This window comes from Eucyclogobius newberryi, unplaced genomic scaffold, assembly GCF_026437365.1.
Source record: "Eucyclogobius newberryi isolate DKJ021-1_F unplaced genomic scaffold, fEucNew1.0.hap1 SCAF_3, whole genome shotgun sequence".
Taxonomy (NCBI): domain Eukaryota; kingdom Metazoa; phylum Chordata; class Actinopteri; order Gobiiformes; family Gobiidae; genus Eucyclogobius; species Eucyclogobius newberryi.
This window is the reverse complement of record NW_027315945.1, coordinates 36,119,713-36,137,753: the sequence shown is the minus strand read 5'-3', so window position 1 is coordinate 36,137,753 and position 18,041 is coordinate 36,119,713. Positions and strand designations below refer to the sequence as shown.

The window sequence follows — 18,041 nt, the reverse complement described above, 5'->3', positions numbered from 1 at the left end:
AACGAGCCCTGGAGCTGCTCCTGAACTCTTTGGAGTCATTTCCTCACATCGTCTTGACTCACATTGATTTAGTTGCTGATTATAATTCAGTGTAAATCTGTGGACGGAGCGTTTGTTGCATTTGGACAGTTTCCAGTTCAAAGCTGAAGCCGATTCCACAAAAACATGGATTTAGAGACTTGTAATAAAAGCTTCTAAAAGGCTTATTAAAAGTGTAAATGTTCAGCTTTTTCACCCGACACAAGTGAATTGAGCTTTATTTTCATGTCTCGCACTTTGACAATTCTTTTCTCTCGGCTGATTTTACACAAAAGATTTAAAAAACACCAGAAGTCAAATAAATTAGACCTAAAATCTATGAGCAACATTTCTACATCACAATTTAGCCAAAATATGACGTTAAACTATTGAAAAGAACACGACAACTACAGATGCCAATGATAATAATAATTATAATAATAATAATTGTCACAATTTTCGAAGCAAAAATAAGTTTTGTTCCATTTACAACATGAAAAATAGACCGAAATGTAACTTTATTTTGTTTTTCAGAAAATAACATTCTGTACATTTTAGAGCACGAGAATGAAAGACAATGTAAAGATTTCACTGTTAATAATCGTGAATAATCGTGAAATCATGATATTTTTCCTCACAATAATCGTGACACAAACACGTGATACCGTGACGTCACGAGTGTAAACATGACACTCGCCGCCGCTGTCACTGTCCCAATGTCAACCCAACGACCCCGGTTGCCCCCCCCTCCGGTCCTCCGGTAGCCCCCCCCCCACCCCCTCCGTCTCCCTCCTCACCCCCCTCCGGTCCCCGGTCGCCCCCCTCCGGTCCCCGGTCGCCCCCTCCGGTCCCCGGTCACTCACTTGAGTCCCAGATCGTGTAGATGTTGACCGATGAGCCTGATCACGTCCTCCTCCGACTGCGACAGCCGCTTTTTCTTCTTCCCGACGTCGAGCTGCGGACTCCCGCTCCCGCCGCCGCCGCCGATCTCTCCCGTGGCTGTCACTCCATTGTTGTTACTGTTGCGCACGGAGTTGGCGTTGTTGTTGCAGACGGAGACGGCGGCGGCGGCTGCGGCTGCGGCTGCGGGCGGCGGGAGCCCGTTGGAAACCTCCGCTCCTCCCGCCGCGCTCGCGTCTCCGTTCTGGGCTGCGCTGCCGCGGCACGACAGCTCGGTCTGGCCCGCTCCGTTCGCCTGCATCTCGACACCGGACGCGACTCTGCGCTCGTCGCCGCGTCTCTCGTGTTATTTCCCCGTGCGCCGCGGTGCGTTCGGTGGTCGCGGGAGAGCGAAGGAGGCGCGCGCGGGGCCCGAGACTCGCGCTGACCCAGATGAGCGCCTCCGCTGCCGTGTTGACGATCCCGGTGCGTACGGGAGCGCGGGGCCGGAGCGCGGGGCCGGGGCGGAGGACGCGTCGTTCAGTCCAAACGCCGCATTTCGTCGCGCTGTCACGGGCCCGGTTCGTCGCGCGGGAAGTGTCCGGACCGCCGCTTGTTATTGTTGTTGCCGCAGCTCTTGTTATGGACCGACGCAGTGACGTCAGCGGAAATTCCTGCACGTTTTCTCTTGTTTTTTTTGTGTGCCGTCGAAGCGCTGCGTCACCTGCAGGGGGCGCGCGCGGCTCCTGCAGGCGGCTCCTGACGGGCCCTTTAAACGCGTGTCAATGTTTTCTAATAATCTGTTATGGACTAATAATGTGTAAAATGTGTAAGAACATGACGTAAGTGAACAATAGCATCAGAATAAGGAATATCACAAGGAGGAATTATGCTTTTCTATTATTATTGTTATTAAGTGGATGCTTTTACTGCCCTGTTTTTATATTATTTACCAGAAAACACCATTTGATTTACCATCTCTACCTCCAGAGTCGGCTCTACCTCCTGAGGAGACTCAGGTCTTTTGGAGTGACAGGGCCACTCCTGAAGACCTTCTATGACTCTGTGGTGGCATCAGCTCCTGTAGGTGTGGCCTGCTGGAGCAGCAGCATCACAGAGAGGGAGAGGAAGAAGCTGCTGCGCTCTGGACTCGGTGCAGGAGGTGGGGGACAGAAGGGTCCTGGCTAAACTCACATCTATGCTGGACCATGAGTGTCGCCCCCTGCAGGACACTCTGTCCACTCTGGAGAGCAGCTTCAGTGAGAGACTGATCCACCCTCGCTGTGTGAAGGAAAGGTTTCACAGGTCTTTCCTTCTGCTGCTGTCAGACTTTATAACAAACACTGTTAGTCCTGAACACTCGCAATACTGACCTAACCATGTGCAATTCCGTCATATGTGCAATTGCTGTTGGAATTCATGTGCAATTACTGTGAAATTCATGTGCAATCTATGTGCTGTCGTGACACATATTCATGTGCAATTACTGTCGGGATCACATGCAATGGTATTTATGTATTTATTTGTCTATGGGAGTTTTTGTTTATAGGAGATCTTCTACTGAAAGTGTTTTTCAGACTTCCTATAAGTGATCTGTTCTTCTGTATCTACCTCTGTATCTACCTGCGTTGCACCAATGAAATTTCCCCATGTGGGACAATAAAGGAATATCTTATCTTCATACGGATTTAGAACTAGAAGTGGGAATAATCAGATCACCAGATATAATACAAAAATAATAATACAAATAAAAGCTATAAAATATTTTTACATGAAAATTAAGTGAGGCATTTAAAACAAAAGAAAACTAAATGCTCAGGCTGCTCAGAACAGACGTGCAGATGGACACGTGCTGTAAAGGTGTTATACAGGGTTTGTCTCAAAATCACATGCCACAAATTATTACAAAATATTTATTACATTTTGTATTTTTGTTTGGTCTAAATCGAAAGCAAACGTGAAGTGCAACAACTGCAACGTGATTTTTATGGTGAATTTGGGAATAAATATAACAAAATACAGACTGAATGAGACTAAAGCGGTTTAAATATGAGCTTCATTTCAGCAGATCATGTGTTTTAACTCAACAGGGCTATTATTGATGTAGAAGTTATTATAAATGATTATTATTCTTTGTATCACGCAGACTTGGTTGTGATGTGTTGATGAATATAATGGGATAATGAACTTTGTGACTAATGTTTTGTGCATTTAATTTTAAAACACACAAAATATGGCGAAAGTGACGTTGCAATTTCACTTTTTCTTTGCAAAATAAAACGCATAAAAATGACACTCACACGGTTTATTAAAATGCTTTATTTATCTCACCTTAAAGAAGACGTACAGTATAAGTTAAAAGAAAGAAGAGTCACACAAACAGAATCTCTACAACTCAAAGAGCGACATGAACCTCCTTCAAACCGGCTCAAAAAACGGGAATAAAACTCAAGACGAACTCAGGACGATGCAGTTCTGCTCTTTCACCATCGGGGGCGCCGTGGACCCATCGCCACACCACACCAGGCTGGCGCAGAACAAACCCCCGACTACGATTTACCTTTTTTCGGGTGCGTTTCCGCGGCGATGCCATTGCGCAGCCCGGAATGTTCCACAGCGTGACTTTAAACTCGTCGTTTGCTCTTGTAAAAGGTATTTTTTAAGCGACGAACTGCAAACGCCGGCAGTCAAAACGGACGAAGTATAAAAGCCTTTTAACGCAGAACCGTGGAACATTCTGGGCCAATAACATCGCCATGGAAACGAGCTGGCGGCGAAACCCTTTTGACAAAACTGCGACGGAAAAAGACCAGGTTCACGGACACGAAATGCGGGGTTTTTTTAAAAAAAAAAGGGAAATTTGAACACTTTGAATTTAAATATATGCGAATCCGCGAACACGTTTTGTTTATTTGTTTAAATTTTGGTTTATTTTTAGAGCATATTTGAAGTCTTTTAAACGCGACAAACGGCACCTCCCGCAGCTCGTTTTTCGGCGCTCGCGGCGGCGCGTCGTCAAGTCGACCAATCGTCAAATTTCCCTCAAAACCCGGGACAAAAACCAAAGAACGGGATGCGTCTCCAAAGTGCTATTGTCGTGCCCGAGCCTGAGAATTGTGGCACTTTTCGCACATTTTCGTAGCGTAAGAAAAAACATCGTAATAAATAAAATCTGCGCCCATCGACCAACTCTGTATATTTACACGGCCTTTTCGCGTCCATAAATACAACTAAATTACAATATAAAAATACGGTTTAAAGGGGAAGAGATGGTGCGAGAGAGAGAGAGGGGGAGAGCTATTGCACGTGCCCCACTTTCACCTGACGGCGGCGGCGGGTTTTACAATCGCCACGGACCCCGAGGCCGCCGCCCACCACGTTCTCATTCGAGCGCTTCACGACGTCAGGGCGGTTTAAACACGACTTATGTTTATCGTGGAAGGAGAACGAGACCGGGTTTGTACGCTTTCTGTAATGATTTAGACGCCAAAAGGTAATAGTACCGTATTTTCCGGACTATAAGTCGCACCTTTTCCCATAGTTTTGGCCGAAGTGCGACTTATACTCCAGTGTGACTTTTATGTTGTTGTTTTTTTCTTGATTATGCATTTTTTGGCTGGTGCGATTTATACTCCGGTATTTATACGGTATTTATGGACCTTTAAGATGATTTAAATGCGATCCAAACCACAACGTTTGAGAAAGCAAAAGGACCAAGATCAGAAAGACACGATATCATTTTAATAATTTGAACTCGTGTTGCAGTAGCTTTGATGTATTATTTAGTCGTTATAGTTACAGTTTGTTTAGTCACACACGCCTTGGGGCAGAGACTTTAGATAACGAACCATTTCATCTGCAGCTTTATCCCTTTATAGCCAAGACTTTTGACCACGAAAACATGATTTAAAATTTAGAATATTAATAAGTTATTCTATTCAAAATTCAACGTTTCAAATTCCATCCCAAAGTCACGGACGATGTTTCTTTTGTCTTAATCCACAGAAAGATGCTCGATCAACATCAGCACATTCTCATCTCCATGGAGACCAGCAGGTGGCGCCACCAAGCTAAGTTACAGGTCAGATCTGTGCAGAGGCGGGGTCAGGACAAATGTGACCTTTCCTGAACAGTTTGATCAGAAGACAAGAAATACCGTATTTTCCGGACTATACGTCTTTTTTCATAGTTTTGTCCGGGGGGCGACTTATAATCCAGAGCGACTTATATGTGATATTATTTGTTATTTTCACACTAACAACCACAAGAGGGCGCTCTAGGCTCTAAGCGACGCAGAAGAAGAATCTGCACTTCCTCTTCCTCTGGAGTTTGTGGAGTTGTTTAGAAGTGACACAGAGGAAGAAGAATTCAATGGATTTAGTCAATTTCCCCCAATTTTTTGTCTTATACTCCGGTGCGACTTATAGTCCGGAAAATACGGTAACTGTTTATTGTGTCGTCTAAAACCTGGAGCTATAAAGACATGTTTAAATGACGATAATGGTCCAACACTGGCTGTAAATGTGACATAAATCATTTAAACTTAACTCTTTTAGCGCCTGATGCTAACGACCGGGTCACGTGCTCCTTCCACAGGCACTTTCACCTTTGAACCCCGCGGATTCTTCTGAGCTACAATCCGAGACCGACCTCGTACATTCATGAGTAATCTGTGTCCTTGGCGTTCCGGCCCGACCTCGCCCGCGTCCAAGCTCCGCCCACTAGCGCACATGTGCAGGCCGTCCTCTGCCACCCGGAAAACTAACATCTTTATTTGTGGAAAGACGGAACCGACGACGGATATTCTCGACGCGGTCGCTTTGAAAAATGGCAAATCGGAAAATGTCAGAGTCGTTTTGAATACTAAAAAGGAACAGAATTGTAAAGTTTATCGGTTATAATTTTACACTTCGATCAGTCTTTGTGCGCATTTGAACCCGTTTTATCACTTTTCTGATGGATAATATGAGCAAAAAGAGGTTGTAGCTCATATTTATATCAAATCAATGAACTAAAGTTGAGTAATTGTAATAAATTGTAATAAATTTAGATGATTTTGCAGAATATTTAACCTAAAATAATACCGTACTTTTTTCATAGTTTTGGCCGGGGTGAGACTTATACTCCAGAGCGACTTATACTCCGAAAAATACAGTAACACAAACTGGCTGAATAAATGAACTCATGTTAATAATAATAATTTAACCTGTACATTGAACACTTCTGCACAAATCTATCAGCATATTCTCGTCGTCATAGAGACCAATGCTATAAAATGGTACAATTGTTTTTAAAAATAGCGAGTCTAGAATGAATATTGAAAACTTTAACTCACTTTTGGTTCTCCGATTTTCAAAACATATGATTTGGACAAAATAAATAGGCTTTTTAACAGAAAGGTTGTGTTTTTGTAAGTGTGGATTGTAAATGTTTCCCGATGGCGCCGTCTTTCCACAAAAAGAAACAAAAAACATACATTTTCCGCTCGGCATTGTGCGTGTTTTAAAGGACACATATTACGCGTTATTTGTGTTCTTCGTCAGTAGCTTTGCTTTGGCATCTCGTGTTTTCGAACTCAAAACAGACGGCACACAATACTTTAAACCCGTGAGGCGTTCCCCCGTGAGGCGTTCTCCCGTGAGGCGTTCTCCCGTGAGGCGTTCTCCCGTGAGGCGTTCTCCCGTGAGGCGTTCCCCGTGTTGGCGCGCCATCTACTGGCAGCGGAGGGAACTGAACAAAAGCTCTGACGTGGCATCGTGAGCGCGCGGTTTCTACATTAGAAACAGTAGAAATGCTCAGAAAGAGTCTGGCGATGATTTATGGACTTAAAAAAATGGCACAAAAGATCTACCTGTGATGTCACAAATCAATAACAATTCAAACTGAGTGTTTTTCCGAGGCTCAGAGGGAGAGGACTTCGTGAGACGAGCGTGAATCAAACGAAATGCAACTCCGGGTGTGTGTTTTTTGACGAGGAAACGCCGTTATAACATGGTAAAAAAAAGCATAATATGTGCCCTTTAAAGTAAATACATCTCTTTAATATTACCTCTTCGCAAGTTTTACCATTTCCGCTGGTCGTCCTTTAGTAAAAATGGCCGCCCACGTCTTGCAAACGGTTAAGGAAACAGTGGTTGATTGGTGTGAGTCGGACTTCGCAGTACGGTCTATTATTTTGTACGAAAATGATCGTCATCGTCTTTGGGTCAGTCCGTCCGGCCCTTAGCTGTCCACCACCTGATGCGGCAACGTGACGGACGAGCCGTTAATGAAGGAGCCCTGTTTGTCCCGCCCCTTCAAGAAGTACGTGAGCAGCTCGCCTTTGCCCTTCACGAAAATGGGCCCCCGCCGCACGAACCGGAACCCGTACTCCTTCAGGATGTTGTAGCAGTCCTCCACCACCTGAGGGCGACACACGCGTTAGCGCAACGCGTTCAAATGACAAGAGCTTGGCGACACTGACGCAACATTAAACGTATTCATTCTGTTTTTACAATGTAGTTTGTTAAAAAACTAGTGACGTATCGAAGAATAGTATGTGCGATATATCGATTATCGCGCGTATCGCAACATCGTGGCGTTACTGTATCGCGAGCGCTGATTTAGTCAAAGTTGTGGCAATTTGAGTAAGAATTGCGCTATGTACATTTTTTTTGTCGTTTCTCGGTCATAATTAAACATCAGAGGGAAAGAAAATGATCGACTGGGCGTGGCCAACTGGTCGTTCGTGTTTTTCACTGACGGCCCTTTAAAGTCTGTACGACGTTTGACTAAAACGCACCGAACACAATTATATTTCAGATCTTACGAAACATTTTGCCCATTTGTCCAAAGTTTCACCGTTTGTGTAAAGTTCAAAATTGTACTTCCTGGTTGGACGTGAACCGCAAATGTGACATAGGGAGAGGTAATTCCACGACTGTTACCTAGCAACCAGACTGTAAACAAGAGCCAAACTCCACACAAGTGAGACAACAGTTACGACTTGACACACAACAACACCATGTAGCGCCTTTATTTTGTTGAACCATGTAGCGCCTTTATTTTGTTGAACCATGTAGCGCCTTTATTTTGTTGAACCATGTAGCGCCTTTATTTTGTGGAACCATGTGACGCCTTTATTTTGTCGAACCATGTAACGCCTTTATTTTGTCGAACCATGTAACGCCTTTATTTTGTTGAACCATGTAACGCCTTTATTTTGTTGAACCATTGTTTAAAACCGCCTCTGCGTTTCCAGCGGCACGTCGCACACTGATGACATCACAGAGGGAGTCAGCCGTTTTAGAACTCGGCTCTACTTCCTGTCAAATTTCTTCGCAAACTGCAACTCAAAACGGACGTAAAACTATGATCACCGGCTCTTTACCACCAAAACGGAGTCACAATTATAAAAACAGAAGAACACGTCACGTAGACAGACTCAAAGTGTAGTCATGGTACCACAAAACGACACAAAACGACACAAACCCTCACGCCACAAAAGGATCTCGAGTACAAAAGCCAAACCTGTATGTTTCCCATGACTCCCGTGGACTCCATTCGACTGGCCACGTTCACAGTGTTTCCCCAGATGTCGTAGTGCGGTTTACGGGCGCCGATCACGCCCGCCAGCACGCCGCCTTTATTCAGACCTGAGGACGCGCGGGAGAGAGAATCACAATCGTTAACCGCTCATCGTGGGCGAATGACCGGACGAATGTGACGTCTGGGGCACCTATTCGCAGCATGAAGTTGTTGAACGACTGGTAGTTGATGTTCATGAGCGTGACCTTCATGGCCAGGGCGAAGTCGGCGAGGTCGGCCAAATGCTGCCAGCGCTCGCGGTCCGACAGCTCCTCCTTCTGGACGGAAAAACACAGCAGAACGGTATTTACAGGCGCTTTCTGTGACGCGCCGGGGGGGGGGTCTTTAAAAGGAGGCGCGAGGGGGCGGACCTTGACGCAGGAGTATCCGTTGGAGACGTCGGGCGTGACTCCGGACGCCGCCATGTACGTGCTGCCGATCGTCTTGATTTTGGTGATGCAACGGAACTGCGGCTCGTCCAGCAGCTGAAACGAGGAGAACAATGACATTAGGTTATTGCTGCTGGTGCTGCTGCTGCTGCTGCTGCTGCGCATTCTGAGCGTCGTCGCCGTTTGTTGCCATTTTAAAAGATGTTATAGCGAAACTGCGCCATTTATGTCTCACGCGCATATTTTATTGTGAAGGGATTGAGTCAGGAAGTTGATCAGTTTTGGCGGATGCTGTAGTTTGAAAAGGGCCCATGACAGGTTTTTACGATTTTTTTATTTTGACTTTATTTGGTGTATTTATACCTGTTGTACATATAAATGATAGTTTTACACTAATCGAGCAGGTATTTGTGGAGAAAAATGACAGGAAGTGACATCACACCAGGGACTCTCATTCCAGACAAAGTTTATGCAGAATTTACACAAAGAAACAACTTTTTTGACGCTCTAAACATTAATAAAAATAACTGTGGTCTATTATATTTTTATTTGTAATTGCCCAGTTTTGGCCCAGTGTTTGCTGGGTAATTTCCAAGTGTGATGTCATCAATTACAAACAGGAAGTATAATTAAAAACCTAAAAAATGAGCTAATCTGGGATAAAATGTGTATGATTTTTGCCAAAATATAATATAGATTTATCTTAACTGCGTTTTAGTTTAATGCATGGACCGACCTGTAGGGGGCGCTTTAATTCAGTCAGCTGGAAGTGGGTAAAACAGTTACAAACTTCCACAATGTCACACAAACTCGACGCTTCTTCTAAAATCTCAACTGACGCTCAAACAAAGAACAGAAATAAATGCTAAAGTAAGTGCGAGACAAACGGTAAAAACGTCCTACGCTGTCAAAGTCGGAGATGATCTCGTTGAGGAAGCGCAGACACTCGATGCCGCCGTTGTTGATGCTCTCCTCCGTGTAAAAGTCAGAGAAGTTTGGGATCGACGCGAACATGACGCCGATCTCGTCGTACGACTGACTGTACAGCTCCTGCAGGAGGAGGGGGAGGAGGAGGGGGGGAAGGGGGAGGAGGAGGGGGGAGAGAGGAAGAGGAGGAGAGGAGGAAGAGGAGGGGAAGGAGGAGTAGGAAGAAGAGGAGGAGGGGGGGAGAGAGGAAGAGGAGGAGAGGAGGACAAGGAGGAAGAGGAGGGGGGAGGAGGAGAAGGAGGAGGAAGAAAGAGGAGGAGGGGGAGGAAAGGAGGAGGGGAAGAGGGAGGAGGTGAAGAGGAGAGGGAGGAGAGGGGAAGGAGGAAGAAAAGAAGAAGGAGGAGGAGGAAGAGAAGAAGAAGAAGGAGGAGGAGAAAGAAGACAAATAAGGAGAAAGAAGAGAAGAAGGAAGAAAGAGGAGGAGGAGAAGGAAAAGAAGAAGGAGGGGAAGGAGAATGAGGGGGGAGAAGGAGGAGGGGGAAGAGATGAAGAAGGAAGGGGAGGAGAAGGATGAGGAGGACGAGGGGGAAGAGGAGGAGAAGGATGAGGAAAAGGGGAAGGAGAAGGAGGAGATGAAGGAGGAAGAGAAATCACATAAATGAGGTGTTGTGGTGAGGGATTCTGTCTGTGTTATGGGAGGAGGAAGCGTCTCGCCTGAGGGAAGTCTGTAGCTCCGCCCCTCTGTCCCGGGCGACATGTGCATAAGACTCACACAAATTCACTGTGACGCTTCATCTTCATTATGAAAAGAGCTGCAGCAACTTCATCCATTCATCTCAACTCAATCCATCATAGAAATAGTGGATTCAGTGTCGAATAATCGTTAAAGCAGAATTAAGGAACATTTTCACCTTATTGAACGTCTTTGTAAGTCGCTGTGATGGTTAAATATGTATTTTAAGGGCTTTTGAAGTGTCCTTTGTCGCCCCCTGCTGTCTCTGGGCGGAAAACCAGCCTCGAGACGTTGGCCAAGTGTATTTGTTTGTGATTATACCGTCTTATCATGAGAAAGAAAGAAAAACCTGTATTTTCACACGGGAGCTGCAGGGGGCGCTCCATCACCAGAGTAACTTAGTTCTGGAGGTTTTATTACTCAGACAGAGCAGGAATCCCACAGAAATGACATGATAAACGTGTAAATCCAGTGCTTTAGATGAAAACACGCTACAGTCTGTAAATACTCTCCACTGGGACGTCCTCAAATGGCTTCGATAAAATGGAGTAAAATTCTCATATTCATCCTAAACAACTAACGGCTATAATATAATATGAGTTGCACGTCGGCCTGCTCCGCAGACGTACCTCGTCCCTCTTCTTGGAGCCGAGGAAGTGGCGGGCCACGTGCTCCGGTAACATGTTTGTGACCAGAGCCTCGTTCCAGCGCCTCATCTCGTAAACCTTCTCCTTCTGCTCGTGGACCTCGATCTTCCACAGGAACAGCGTCCGCGCCAGTTTCTCCACCTGCAGGACAAAAGAGGAAGTGACGCCAACGACCACCAGTGCAAAAGGACAAGAGTGACCGCGGCGCCGCTGGACGTACGTGTCTGGAGAAGTAGTAGAAGCTGACCATCATGATGAAGATCATTATCGTCATGGTGAATTTGGAGGGGACCAAATACGGGCTGCGACCAAACAAAAAGAACACGTTAAAATGCAGTTTAAAACATTCTTTATTTTAGTATCATAAATTCACAGGCCATAAATGTTTATTTGAATTATTATTATGTTACATTTATTGTTATTATTATTTTTTTAATTTACTACTATTTTTAATTTACCAATCTTTTTTTTTTAATTTATATATTCTTTTTAAATGTATTATTATTTTTTTTGTTATTATTTAAAATGTATTATTTGTATTTTGTTTTATTTTTATGCATTATTATTTGCATAAAATAATAATGCAATATATATATTTTTAAATGTATTATTATTATTTTTAATTTATTATTATTTTAATTTATTATTATGTTTTATGTATTATTTTTATAATAAAAAAAACAAATATTGTATTATTATTTTTAATTTATTATTTATACTACTGCTACTAAATGTAACTCGACTAATCATTTTAAAATCAAACATTTTAATTGCGTTTGAGTCTCGGGACGTCAAGATTATTCCCATCATTGACAATCGTGATTATTCAAATTAAAATATAATCGTAAATACGGCGGGCGACGTCTCGATGTTCTGGATTATTTCAACAGCGATATATTCAGACAATTTATTTCAGATTCATCAGGAAAACCTCAAATTAAATACGATCGTCACGTTTCTTTTCACGGCGATCGAAACCCCCCAAACCCGTCGCATCTCGCCCACTTTAGCGTCATTTCATAAACCCGGCTCCCGTCCCGTACCTGTACTCCTGGAAGCGCTCGCGGTCGTAGCGGTCGAAGATGTCCCTCCAGCTGTAGATGTTGACCACGCCGGTCGCCGCGGTGATGAGCAGCATGAGCGTGAGCTTGACCATGTGGCTGACCTGCACCAGCATCGTCGTGGCCATGAGCGCCAGCACCGCCACATAGCTGTAGTACTTTGGGTTCTCTGGGCAGGCGGAGGGCGGGGCCGCGGGGTCCGGAGGGCGGGGCAAACAGCTCAACTGTTTGACACGAGAGGGAGAGGGGGGAGGGGGGTAAGTGAGACCACGCCCCTCAGGAAACACACTCTGCATTTGGGGCGTTTGCATGTTCTCTTTATGTCTAATCTATTTATTTTTATTAACATACGTCACATTATAGTTCAGTCAGGTTTGTCAAAGAAGATTAAATATAAATATATACACATTATCTGTACTACTACTACTACTACTACTACTACTACTACTACTACTACTACTACTACTACTACTACTACTACTACTACTACTACTACTACTACTACTACTACTACTACTACTACTACTACTACTACTACTACTATACTTTTTACTCTTTTACACTTGGTTAAAAGAGAAAAAAAGAGGTTTTGGGACCAAACAAGTCCGAGTTCACCATGTCCACGATGTCGGCCAGAGTGAGGATGAAGATGGCCGCCATGGCCCAGGTGTTTCGGGCCCAGCGGGTGTGGTCGATCCACGTGGAGAACGTCACCAGCTTCTTTGGGAAAACCTGAAGACAAAAAAGGACATTGCCTCGTTAAAGTGCCTATGACGGACTTTTACAATGTTCTAATTTTGACTTTATTTGTGGAGAAAACTTAAAAATGACAGGAAGTGACATCACACCAGTCAAAGTTTATGCAGAATTTACAACTTTTTTGACTCTCTAAACATTAATTCAACAAAATAAAGTCATTCTATACACTTTTTCTCAAATAAAAATAAAGTGACATTAGATGAGTTTTGGCCCAGTGTTTGCTTGGTAATTTCCTAATGTGATTAGGAAATTAAATTCAATTTCCTAATTACAAACAGGAAGTGACATTATAAACCTAAAAAAATTGCTATTCTGTCATAACATTTTTATATTTTTTAACAAATTTCAAAGTATCTTTATCTTAACTGCGCTTTAGTTCATTGAGTCGTCCGCCCTGTAGGGGGCGCTTCAAAGACCCATTTAAAGTGGATCATGGGCCCATCATTTACCCATCGACATAAACATCACTGAACTGGCTGTATATTGTGAGGTCTGTTCAGCACCGCCCTCTAGGGGTCGGTCATAGAACTGTAGTTAGTTTTATTTTTAGGCTTTTAAGGCGCAAATGCCACATTTCAACCTGCCCCAGGGCAACAAGGACTGCCTGATCAGCGTGTTATTATCTGAGAATAATTAAATGTAATTTTCATAGTTCTAAAGTATATACCGTATTTTCCGCACTTAAAAGCCTTTAATTTGATTTATTTTTAAACGACGATTAAAGTGCGCCTTATATATGGATTCCTTCTGGTTGTTTTGTGTGGTACACATTTTGTTTGGCTTAATACGCCTTATAGTCCGGTGCGACTTATATGTGAAAAATGATCCAAAATAGACCATTCCTCAGTGCGACTTGTGGAATAATGTGGAAAATACGGTAGATGTTTGTGCTGAAGAACCCACCGGACAGTAGCATCATACAATTGTGTTTGTTTGTTTCATGATTGCTTTTCCAGATCCAGAACATCCATCCATCCATCCATTTTCTACCGCTTGTTCCCTTTCGGGGTCGCGGGTGACTGGAGCCTATCCCAGTGACTTCGGGCCTTAGGCGGGGTACATCCTGGACAGTGGCCAACTCGTCACAGGGCCAACACAGAGACATAGACATTACAGACAGTTCACGCTCACATTCATTCACTAGGGCCAATTTAGAGTCACCAATCTTACCTAACACATGCATGTCTTTGGACGGTGGGAGGAAGCCGGAGAACCCGGAGAGAACCCACGGTAACACGGGGAGAACATGCAGACTCCACCCAGAGAGATCATGTGATGTTGATCCAGAACAATTTACTGTATTTAACCTTTATGCATTACTTGTTATGAAGGACCCTGATGTCTAATAATCAGCCACGCACGTCCTCTAAAAGTGATTTCAGCCGATGTAATTCAATGCCAGCGCTGACCGTCCACATCGAGTCCAGCGGTCGACAGTTTCCAGTGACCGTCCCGCGCTTCACTGGAAACAAACGCGCTGCGACTGTCGCACGTTTCACGATCTGAATCTTTATTGACTCGACTTTCAAACGCCCACAGCTTCATCGGCAGCATCTTCACACTCTCGGTCAGCGGGGTCAGCGGTCAGCGGGGTCAGTGGTCGGGTTCTGCGCGGTGAGATCGATTCCGGCCCCGGCCGCTTTGCGACGCGTCGATATATCAGTTTCCACAAAAGGGAAGTTGCCAAAACCATAATGATGTGACGGTCGATGCACTGGCACAGTTGCCTGACCCGCCAGCCCCGCCCACATTCTGTTCGAATGCGTAAGGGTCTGGAATCGGAGTCCGAGCCAATGAAATCGTCGGTGATCCAGTTACCGACAACGCATCACACTGAGATACGGAAGTAACGCTTTCCACCCCAGTTCCAAAACATTCAAGATGGCGGACCCGGCTCTTGACCCGGCCCGTGACCCGGCTCGTGATCCGCCTCGTGACCCGGCTCGTGACCGAGTGTTTACTTCTGCTCTCGCTTCGGTTTGAACAATCAGGAAAGTCTGCTCTACTCGCCGTGATGAACGTGCGTTAGATGCGGTTATACGAAGGGCGTCATCGCGATTCAGGAGACATTTTCTGCGTTCGAGGACGGATAACGCCGAACACGCCTTGTTGACATGGGACATTATTGTGACTCGTGCTACCACTTGTTTTCTTGATCTAGTTTAAAGTGTGAGAAAATGTGATCAATGAGTTTGTCTAAATAACACCAACAGTATTAGTGGCTGTAAAATATGAATAATTTGGGGGAAATAAAGTAAAGAGTAAATTAAAGTTTATTGTATAAGATTTGTTTGAAAGAATACGTACTCGAGTATATACTGCATTTGATAACTTAAAAAATGAGTGGAATACATTTACTTCAACACATTACTACTACTAACTAACCTACTACTACTACCTACTAACTTACAACTACAACTAACTACAACTAGTAACTACAAGTAGTAACTACAACTAGTAACTACAAACTACCAAATACTACTACTACTACTACCATTACCACTACTTGTTTTCTGATGGAGAGTCAGATCTGTGGTAATGTTGTTTCAAGGTATTTTCGAGCAATAAAAAACATTTAAATGAATAAATGCAGCTAGAGCAGTTTAAAGTTACACATTGCACCTTTAAGTCTGCCTTAAACACACTGCATCTAGTGTTACTACTACAACCACCACAACTTTGCATCTGTAGTCACATTACTACATTTGTTACTTAAGATAGTACTACCAGACAGAGGTGGGACATGTATAATATCGCAGTAGTCGTTTTGGATATGCACATTTAGAAGAGTATAATCTAACATTTAAAGTATTAAAAATAGCAAAAAAAAAGAGAGAGAAACGTCAAGATTAATCTCCCATTTTTTTTCTTTTTTTTTGAAATTTTGTGTAATTTTTTTAATATTTTTTTTCAATTTATTATTATCATTTTTTTATTATTCTTTTACAAAACAACAAGAATATAGAACCAGACTCGGAGAGCTAACACATAAACTGTATAAATAGTCCTAAATGTGTAATATGAAGACCTGCAGTACTATTACTTCATGTATATAACGCGTATAACTCACTAAACGGTTCTGAAAGTGCATTTTAAACCTCAAGTCGACGTGTCGTTTTTGGACACATAATTAGCTCCAAAAAAGCTCTGCAATAGTTTAAAACGGCGTGTTTGAAATTAGACTTTCAGATGAAGCGGACAAGTGTCGTTTATGATGCTGATTATTGCACGGCAGGATTTGAAGAGCGCTTGAACTTGAATCCACTCGAGCGACAACAAAGTCACCCATTCACAGTCGTTTAGTCAAGCGGCACAATTGATCTTTTCCCGTATAAATCGCCGTGACGACCTGGCGTGGCGTTCACTGACCCTGGGAAAGATGGCCGCCAGCGAGCAGACGGTCAGGATCAACAGCAGAACTTCTCCCACCGCGAACGTGATGTAGTTGGCCATCAGCCTATGAGGAGAGAGCAGAGGAAACGCACACTTTTGAGCAAGAAAACGCACACATTTGAACCATAAAAACATAAATGAAATCGTAACGCGTCGAGGGCTAAAAAACCAAGGAAACAAGGCCAGGTTTTCACCGAGACAGAAACAAAGTCAAATTGTGAATCGACAACATAAAAATCAACTAAAACTGATCTAAAAGTCGGAAGTTTAGCAAAAAAATTTCAATATTGCAATTGTTGTTTTGGTGTTTGGCATAATTAGATTATTACATACATAGTAGTTAATAAAACTATTAAAAACGAACATTAAAGTAAAAAGAGAGATATACACCTGGAATAAATACTCACAAATGTAATTAATAATGATCAGACAGGATTTATTAACAAAAGGCAAGTCGTGTGAGTATCTTCCGATACCGAGTCCCGATCCGATACTTTTGTAACACATTAAAAAAATGCACAAATGCAACATAAATGTTTTTCTTGATGAAATCCGTCTGAATGTCTTGAGAGTAAGCCAGGGGCGAGTGTTCTGATCCTCGCGGTCGCCACGGTGACTATCACGCCGCGCTATCACGCCGCGCTATCAGCCCACACTCCGCCCCCCTGTGTCTGTGCTCCGCCCAAACAACACCCCTGTCTGTGCTCCGCCCAAACCACACCCCCGTGTCTGTGCTCCGCCCAAACCACACCCCCGTGTCTGTGCTCCGCCCAAACCAGTGTCTGTGCTCCGCCCAAACCACACCCCCGTGTCTGTGCTCCGCCCAAACCACACCCCTGTCTGTGCTCCGCCCAAACCAGTGTCTGTGCTCCGCCCAAACCACACCCCCGTGTCTGTGCTCCGCCCAAACCACACCCCTGTCTGTGCTCCGCCCAAACCAGTGTCTGTGCTCCGCCCAAACCACATCCCCGTGTCTGTGCTCCGCCCAAACCACACCCCCGTGTCTGTGCTCCGCCCAAACCACACCCCTGTGTCTGTGCTCCGCCCAAACCACACCCCTGTCTGTGCTCCGCCCAAACCACACCCCTGTCTGTGCTCCGCCCAAACCACACCCCCGTGTCTGTGCTCCGCCCAAACCACACCCCTGTCTGTGCTCCGCCCAAACCAGTGTCTGTGCTCCGCCCAAACCACACCCCCGTGTCTGTGCTCCGCCCAAACCAGTGTCTGTGCTCCGCCCAAACCACACCCCCGTGTCTGTGCTCCGCCCAAACCACACCCCTGTCTGTGCTCCGCCCAAACCAGTGTCTGTGCTCCGCCCAAACCACATCCCCGTGTCTGTGCTCCGCCCAAACCACATCCCCGTGTCTGTGCTCCGCCCAAACCACACCCCTGTCTGTGCTCCGCCCAAACCAGTGTCTGTGCTCCGCCCAAACCACACCCCCGTGTCTGTGCTCCGCCCAAACCACACCCTTGTCTGTGCTCCGCCCAAACCAGTGTCTGTGCTCCGCCCAAACCACATCCCCGTGTCTGTGCTCCGCCCAAACCACACCCCTGTCTGTGCTCCGCCCAAACCACACCCCCGTGTCTGTGCTCCGCCCAAACCACACCCCTGTCTGTGCTCCGCCCAAACCACACCCCCGTGTCTGTGCTCCGCCCAAACCACACCCCT

The 18,041-nt window shown here is 44.8% G+C and overlaps 2 protein-coding genes across 4 annotated transcripts in view; both read right to left on the bottom strand.

Annotated features, from left to right (window-relative positions):
- LOC140374257 (WD repeat-containing protein 26-like) overlaps positions 1-1,529 on the bottom strand; it is a 35,035-nt gene extending 33,506 nt beyond the window's left edge. Inside the window, exon 1 of the mRNA XM_072461103.1 lies at positions 882-1,529. Coding sequence (XP_072317204.1) covers positions 882-1,219 — 338 coding nt within the window. The 5' untranslated portion in view covers positions 1,220-1,529. The remainder of the gene's footprint in view (positions 1-881) is intronic.
- A 5,387-nt stretch (positions 1,530-6,916) lies between these two features.
- adcy3a (adenylate cyclase 3a) overlaps positions 6,917-18,041 on the bottom strand; it is a 31,549-nt gene continuing 20,424 nt past the window's right edge. For 2 of the 3 annotated variants that reach the window (XM_072461093.1, XM_072461094.1), the window contains 10 exons: positions 16,349-16,436; positions 12,836-12,952; positions 12,203-12,444; positions 11,380-11,461; positions 11,142-11,300; positions 9,756-9,902; positions 8,835-8,948; positions 8,615-8,741; positions 8,407-8,531; positions 6,917-7,299 (listed from right to left, as the gene is read on the bottom strand). In XM_072461093.1, coding sequence (XP_072317194.1) covers positions 7,120-7,299; positions 8,407-8,531; positions 8,615-8,741; positions 8,835-8,948; positions 9,756-9,902; positions 11,142-11,300; positions 11,380-11,461; positions 12,203-12,444; positions 12,836-12,952; positions 16,349-16,436 — 1,381 coding nt within the window. In that variant the 3' untranslated portion in view covers positions 6,917-7,119. Of the gene's footprint in view, positions 7,300-8,406; positions 8,532-8,614; positions 8,742-8,834; positions 8,949-9,755; positions 9,903-11,141; positions 11,301-11,379; positions 11,462-12,202; positions 12,445-12,674; positions 12,766-12,835; positions 12,953-16,348; positions 16,437-18,041 lie in introns of all 3 variants that reach the window. The other variant, XM_072461095.1, reaches the window with a different exon arrangement.